This window comes from Protobothrops mucrosquamatus, unplaced genomic scaffold (assembly GCF_001527695.2).
Source record: "Protobothrops mucrosquamatus isolate PMUCROS unplaced genomic scaffold, P.Mucros_1.0 scaffold2633, whole genome shotgun sequence".
NCBI lineage: Eukaryota > Metazoa > Chordata > Lepidosauria > Squamata > Viperidae > Protobothrops > Protobothrops mucrosquamatus.
Window position 1 is genome coordinate 17,755 of NW_015388687.1, and position 8,045 is coordinate 25,799.

Here is an 8,045-nt window from a genome sequence, read left to right on the forward strand (position 1 = left end):
AAATAATTGTTGATAGTTTGGAAATTTATGAAAAAGCTATTAAAGATTCGAGCGATGCCATGGTGCTCAACGCTGCGTCTCCACCCCCATATGAGGACGCCTTTACACAGCAAAAATGTTCTCAGGTAAAATACTCCAACATTGCCTCTTCAAGTGAAACACCTCCGCCATCTGCCCCCCCTCTGCCTCCACCAACTGCAGACGCGGACACCTCGCCTCAGTCCGCTCTTACAGCTGGACTGAAGAGAGCGATGGCAACGGGAGACCTTTCCTTAGAGGATTTGCAGATGTTTCCCGTTGGCCTTATAGATGACCCGCAAAATCCCAATCAAAAAATTCGGGGTCATCAACCCCTTGATTTTAAAATGGTTAAAGATCTCAAAAAGGCGGTGGCTGAGTATGGGATTCAGAGCCCTTATACCAGGGGTTTGCTTACTTCCATGGCCAATAGTTATGAACTGATCCCGGAAGATTGGAAAAATATTGCTGCTATGCTTCTTTCCTCTTCGCAATTCCTAATCTTTGAGTCCGTTTGGCGGCAAGGGGTACGAGCGGCGGTGGCCCACGGGAACCTCCCGGGACCCCCGGCTGCCATTACCGCTGATCATCTCCTAGGGGAAGGTGCTGTTAATACCATCCCATTGCAAGTTGCCTCCCCCCCTGCCCTATTCCCTTTGCTTAACCCTATAATTTTATCTGCCTTTCTCAAAGTGGATGACCCTAAGTCATCCGTTTCCTCCTTTGCTTCTATCCGTCAGAAGCCCAATGAGCCGTATTCTGATTTCATAGACAAACTGACCCAAGCGGTTATTCGACAGGTTGACAATGAGGAGGCTAGGACCGAGTTGGTCAAACGTCTCGCATATGAAAATGCGAATACGGATTGTCAGGAGATCCTTCGCCCCCTCCTTTCCAACCCGGTGATGAATCTTGCTGATTACCTTAAAGCATGCCGCAAAGTGGGCTCCACTGTCTTCCAAATGGAGGCGTTGGCCGCTGCTTTACAAACATCGGGCCAACGCCCTTCAGGCAATTGCTTCAATTGTGGCAAGCCCGGACATTTCAAATCACAATGTCGGGCTCCCGGCGGCGCCGCTTCAGGCGCCCGAAATCAAATTGTTAAACCAAAAACGGTCTGTCCAAGGTGCAGGAAAGGGTTTCACTGGGCTAGCAATTGCCGCAGTTTCCCCCCGACTTCGGGAAACTAGATAAGGGGTTTTCAGCTAGCCCCGCGCCCAAGGCTGAGGAGGAATACTCAGAGTTACCTCCAGACATCATTGAACTCAGAGCGGCTGAATTGGTCATTGCTCCCCTCCCCGCAACCACTTATTTTGTTCCTCTCAAACCTGCTATTGCTGTCCCTGAACCAGAAATCACCCCTGCTATAATTTTTCCCCATCGTAATTTGGTTCAACAAGGTGTTCTTGCTTCACCTTTTCTTCGAGATTCTGAGGACCTTTCCTCTTTTGCTTTGGCTTTCATGGTTACTGTAGAGGTTTACATTAATGAAGGGGATATTGTTGCTACTATGATTCCTCTCCCCTGTCCCCCCGCTGTTGCTACTCCCTTTTTGCCCAATGTTTTAACAATACAGAAACCACTAAGAACTTGCCCGGTTGTCATTTTCGTAATACAAGGCCAATCCTTTTCTGGTCTTTTAGATACCGGTGCGGACGTATCGGTAATCCGCTCTGAAGAATTGCCCCCCGTCTGGCCCACTGACTCCTCTCCGTCAGTCCGTGGCGTCGGAGGTGTTCAGCACGCTCAGGTCAGCAGAAATTGGCTTCCAGTGAAATCCCTGGATTCGCCCACAATTGCCTTTGTTAAACCTGTCATTCTCCCTTTGCACATAAATTTGTGGGGGTGAGATCTTATGCAACAGTTCCACGCTAGACTAACTCTTGACCGACAATGGCTTTTTCTGCCCCTGCTCTGCTGCCTCTTTCTCTAAAATCTGAAACCCCGGTGTGGGTGGATCAATGGCCGCTAACTCAGGAAAAACTTGCTGCGCTTTGTTTGCTTGTACAAGAACAGCTTCAGAAGGGACACATTGAGCCTTCCTTGAGTCCTTATAATACCCCTGTTTTTGTAATTAAAAAGAAATCGGGAAATTGGAGATTCCTACAGGATCTCAGAAAAATCAATATTATTATTCGACCCATGGGGGCCCTACAATGTGGCCTCCCCAATCCAAATTTGATTCCTAAAGATTATGATCTTATGATAATTGACTTAAAGGATTGCTTTTTTTCAATTCTTTTGCACCCTAAAGATAAGCAATTATTTGCTTTCACAGTCCCAGTTTTTAATAATGCCAAGCCCACAGTTAGATACCAATGGAAGGTGCTCCCTCAAGGCATGCTCAATAGCCCCACCATGTGTCAATATTATGTAGACAAAATTCTCCAACCTTTTCGTTCTGTGTTTCCCTCTTTTCTTGTGTACCATTATATGGATGACATTCTTGTCGCTGCGCCCGGACCCCCAGGCACAGTCAAACAGCAACTGCCAAAACTTTTAGACATCCTTCAGAAGGGTGGACTTACCGTAGCCCCAGAAAAAATCCAATCCCACCCTCCTTTTTTTTATTTAGGACATACAGTGCTTAGGTCAGCAGCAGCCCCGAATGTGCCAACCCTCCACCTTTCAAATAACCCCACTTTAGTTCAGCTACAGCAATACTTAGGGACCCTGAATTGGGTTCGCTCTTACACAGGTTTAACCACTGCCCAATTATCTCCACTCTTCACAGCCCTCACACAAGGCTCTCACCCATCAGACCGCATACAACTGACAGATCAACAAACACATGCCATACATCAAGTCAATCAAACCCTAAAACACATATGGGTAGACAGACTTGCACCCAACATCCCATTTGGCATGCTCATTATCAACACTGCAGTGCTCCCTACTGGGGCACTAGTTCAAAAGGAAAAGAAACTTCTGGTCTTAGAATGGTTTCATCTCTCTCACACTTCTCGTACTTCTTTAACCCCTAAGCCTACACAGTTAGCGCAGCTTATTATAAAGATTAGATTAAGAAGTAAACTCCTCGCTGGAATAGAACCATCCACTTTGTATGTTCCTTTTTCTTTGTTTATTTGGGAATCTCTGTTGTCTGTTTCTGACGAATTGCAATTTGCACTCGCTGAATGGCCAGGAGAAGTCTCCTGCTATCCGCCACCAGACCCACGGCTGCTACTTCTAAGAACCATTCCTTTTTCCTGGAATTCCCCCTTTTCTCCCCAACCACTACCAGATGCCCTCACTGTCTTTGCCGATGGCAGCAAATGTTATGGTGCCTGCGTTTGGCAACAGGGCGGTCAGTGGCACATCAAAATTACCCCTCCTCAAAAATCTGCCCAAAGAGCAGAACTTTTTGCTTCTATATTGGCTTTTCAACACTTTTCTGATGAACCTTTTAACCTCATCCTGGACAGTCTGTATGTCACTTAAATTGTTAGCTCTCTCTATGAGTCATATTTGGCTCCCTCCCTCGATGCAGAATTGCTATCTTTGTTTCTCAAACTGCAGACACTTATTTCTGCTCGACATTTTCCTTTTCATGTTTCACACATTCGAAGCCACCAGCCTCTTCCTGGAATACTTCAGGAAGGCAATGACGTGGCCGATTCCGCAGCTGCGGCTGCAACTGCAACTGCTCAAGCACTTGCTCTCTCTACTCCAACCCCTTTGGAAAGCCATTCGTACTTTCACCAGAATAAAAAGGCACTCATTAAACAATTTGGTATAACTGCAGGGGAGGCAACTGCTATCTTACAGCAATGCCCCACCTGCAGTAAACAGGCACACTCCATTCCTATGGGAGTTAATCCCAGAGGAACAGAATGTTGTCAAATTTGGCAAATGGATGTTACCCAATATCCTTCCTTTTCCCCATGGAAATATATGCATGTATCTATTGATACTTTTTCTGGGTTCATCATGGCAATGCCTCAAAGAGGTGAAACCACAAAACATGTCATCAATCACTGTATTCGCACCTTTGCATCGCTGGGACGCCCAAATGAACTAAAAACAGATAATGATGCTGCATATACCAGTGCTGCTTTTGCTACCTTTTGCACCAAATGGGGAATTAGCCATAAATTCGGAATTCCATACAACAGCCAAGGTCAAGCCATGGTGGAAAGGGCAAACCAAACGCTAAAAAATGCGCTTGACCGTTATTCTGAAACCAGGGGAAAAGCACCCCCAAGCCTCCCAGCAGTGCAAAACATCCTTAATCTTTGTCTCTATACATTGAATTTCTTAAACTTAACTGGCACCCCACCTACCTCTGCTGCAGAGAGGCATTTTTCTTCTCCCTCCCTTTCTCTTCCCCGCCCACAGGTTTGGTACCGTCAACTCCCTGATCCTACCTGGAAAGGGCCTGTTGATCTCATCACTTGGGGAAGAGGCTACGCTGCAGTTCAACTGCCTGAAAAAGTCTTGTGGGTCCCAGGTTGCTGCATCCGGCCCTACTTTGCACCAGCACCCCACCCATCTCCGCCGGCAGACTCCCTGTCTCCTGAGTCTGCAACCTGTTCCGGGTCACCATGTTCGCCCATATCATCCCAAGCCTGATCCACAAGACAGTATTCCTAACAACACTTTGTCTACTGGCGAAGAGACAGCATCTTGATGCCTTTCTCGCCCTCCACAATCCTCACCAGCCCCAAAACTTAACGTGGGTAGAATTGGACACACACGCAGACATCTTGAACTCCACTTCGTCCATAGCGGTGCCGGGATCCTGGTTTCCTGACCTGTACTTTGACTTTGGCATAATGATGGGGGCCACCACCATCACTAGCCACCAATGGATCAAGAGATGGTCTCTCTATGTTTGCCCTGGCTATATGAAAGACACAGCATACCGGAATAAGTGTGGGGGAGAAAGCGCCTATTTTTGTGCAGACTGGGACTGTGTCTCCACGGGGGAAATAACATGGGACCCCCCCTCAAAGGTGATTTTATTACGCTCAAACGGACTGGTGAGAATGTCAAATGTGAGAAAGATCTAAGAGGAGTACACTTTAAATGTAATCTGGTTAAGATTTCCTTCACCACCCAGGGAAAAAGGCACGGGGGGTGGCAGGTAGGAATCACTTGGGGAGGTCGTGTTTATGATAAAACCAACAAGCTAGGGAACATTTTTACCATAAAACTAATACAAACCCCCATAGAACCCCCGGTACCGATAGGCCCAAACAATATACTAACTGACCGTAAGGTGCCACCCCCTCAACCCACCGGTAATTTTGAGAAAAATCCGCCTACTCCTATTGATCATTCTTACTCTCCTTCACAGAGGCGCCCTGGGAACCCTCTTTGGGACATTGTCACTGCCACCTATCACTTGGTAAATAGCACCCATCCTAACCTTACTACAGCCTGCTGGTTTTGTTATAATGTTCAACCCCCATATTATGAGGCTGTAGGGTTTGTCTCTCCATACAACACCTCCTCGGATGACAAGGCATGCATATGGAAACATGGCTCACAAACACTGCAGTCAATGTCAGGTAAGGGAACCTGCATTGGGCAGGTACCCACGCAGTACGAACAATACTGCAATACAACACATAACACGATTAACACAACACTCTTTTACATACCACCTAGAGACGGATGGTGGGCCTGCTCCACAGGCCTTACAGCCTGCACCCATGGCCATGTGATAGGCACCAAAGGTTTTTGCATCCTTGTCCAGGTCATACCACGCATATACATCCACACAGAAGAAGAAGTTTATAACACCTATTCAGGATCACACCTCGTAAGACACAAGCGAGAGCCTATCTCCACTCTCACAGTGGCTCTTTTGGTAGGACTTGGCCTAACTGGAGCAGGAACTGGAATAGCTTCTTTCGCACATCAGTATACTCAATACCACAACCTTAGGGCAGCCATCGATGAAGACTTAGAGAGAATAGAAACTTCTATCTCGCACTTACAAAAATCTCTAACCTCCCTCTCAGAAGTAGTCTTGCAGAACAGAAGAGGACTTGATTTGCTTTTTCTAAAAGAAGGGGGGTTATGTGTGGCCTTAAGAGAAGAATGTTGCCTTTATGCAGACCACTCTGGCATAGTGCAGGACTCCATGACCAAACTCAGGGAGGGCCTGAATAAAAGGAAAAAGGAAAGGGAGGATCAACAAGGATGGTTCCAATCCTGGTTCAACTTTTCTCCATGGTTGTCCACCCTGATAAGTGCCATAGCAGGACCACTGATATTGTTACTCTTGGCATGTACAATTGACCCCTGTATTTTATCTCACTTAAAGAGCTTTGTGCAAACTAAAATAGGTAACTTGGAAAATATGATACCAACCAGTACCATCTGAAGAAGATAAGGAGAAAGCATCCCTCCACACACCAGACTCTGACGATAAGTCAGAATTCATTAATTCTATACAATTACGTAGGTCAATGCTCACCCTGGAAGGGAGGGAGTCGGAAGACCACCAACCCACAGGGCAGGAAACCTACCTTTAAAAAACAAAAAGAGAGGAGATGTTGGGATTTTTATGGTTCAGGCTTCTATAGTAAGACTAGGCCAGTGGCCAGCTTGCGTACTAGAGGCCTAGGACAAAAAGTAGGGCAGCCACCTGCAATAAGTAGGGCAACCACATCCTCTGACAACCACATCCTCTGACAGAAGCAACGGCTATGCAACAAGTAGGGCAAAGAAAACCACGATGTTAGGCTATGCGTCAAAATGTAGAAAGCTGTTTAGCAAAAAGCTGCAACATATGCAAATAGGTGAACAAAGGAACCATAGAAAGCTATAGCAAAAGGAAGTAAGCTATATGTCATATTGCGGCAAAAATATAGCCAATAATATAGCGAGAAGGGCTATGCAATAAAATGTAACCAATTGCATAATAGCACCTATCTATTTTCCTATACATGTAACCAATGTAACCAATCATGTATGAACAGGCATGTACTTCCTCATATATGCTGCCAAATAAAAGAGTCACTCAGAACATACCCTGGGCTCGCTCACTCCGAGGAGAATTTGACTCTGTGTCTTCGTTCTCACTCTGTCCGGCGCGGGGCTGCCCGGACTCTCTCGTGGTGAGCCCGTTGGCTGCGAGAAACGCCACACCCCTTGCCCAAGCAGGAGTCCCTACACCATTTCTGACAGATGGCAGTCCAGTCTCTTCTTGATTTCATCATTGTTGTGCTCTATTTCTCTAGAGATGTAGCTATTTTTTATATATAGTGCAACTTTATCTCCTCTTTTATTAGATCTATTTTTTAAAAAATAATTTAAATCCCTCTAGCTGCATATTCCATTTGTGGATTTCATCCCACCAAGTTTCTGCTTTCTGCTGTGCCTCCACTTTCTTCAACTCGAACGGAGCAGAGCCACCCAAGCCGCTAGTAGCCGATTGAGTGCAGAGGAAGAGGAGGAGGAGGAGGAGAAGAGCGTGAGGCCGTCTGGCCAGGTGAGGAGAACATCAGCGATGGTGGCTGGCCTGCTGGGTGGCTGGCCTGCTGATCATGGTTGGAGAGAGGGAGAGAGAGAGAGAGAGAGAGAGACAGAGAGACAGAGAGAGACAGAGAGACAGGGAGGGAGGGAGGGAGGGGGAGGGAGAGGGAGAGGGAGAGAAGGGAAGCACAAATGCCCCCCCTCTCTCCGTTTCTCTCTCTGTCTCTGTCTGTCTGTCTGTCTGTCTGTCTGTCTGTCTGTCTGTCTGTCTGTCTGTCTGTCTGTCTGTCTCTCTCTCTCTCTCTCTCTCTCTCTCACACACACACACACACACACACACATTGAGTGGGGGAAGAGGACTGGCAGACCAAGGGCAGGAGAGGAGCGCCGGTGGAGACCCAGCTGAATAAGAATGTCCACGGTGTGTCAGCCCTGGTGGGGTGCCTGAGATGGAACGGGTGTCCTAAGGCAGCCGTGTTCATTTGTCCCATTCTGTTCGGGCCGGTTCCTCCTCCTCTCGATCCCTGGGAGAGCAAGATAGAAAAACCTGTGTGTGAATGGGCAGAAAGAGAGGGAGGGAGAGGGAGGGAGGGAGAGGG

At 47.2% G+C, this 8,045-nt stretch overlaps 1 protein-coding gene across 1 annotated transcript in view; it reads right to left on the reverse strand.

Moving 5' to 3' along the window:
* Positions 1–3,255: 3,255 nt before the first annotated feature.
* LOC107296084 (dehydrogenase/reductase SDR family member 13-like) overlaps positions 3,256–8,045 on the reverse strand; it is a 61,773-nt gene continuing 56,983 nt past the window's right edge. The window contains exon 5 of the mRNA XM_015825427.1: positions 3,256–3,305. Coding sequence (XP_015680913.1) covers positions 3,256–3,305 — 50 coding nt within the window. The remainder of the gene's footprint in view (positions 3,306–8,045) is intronic.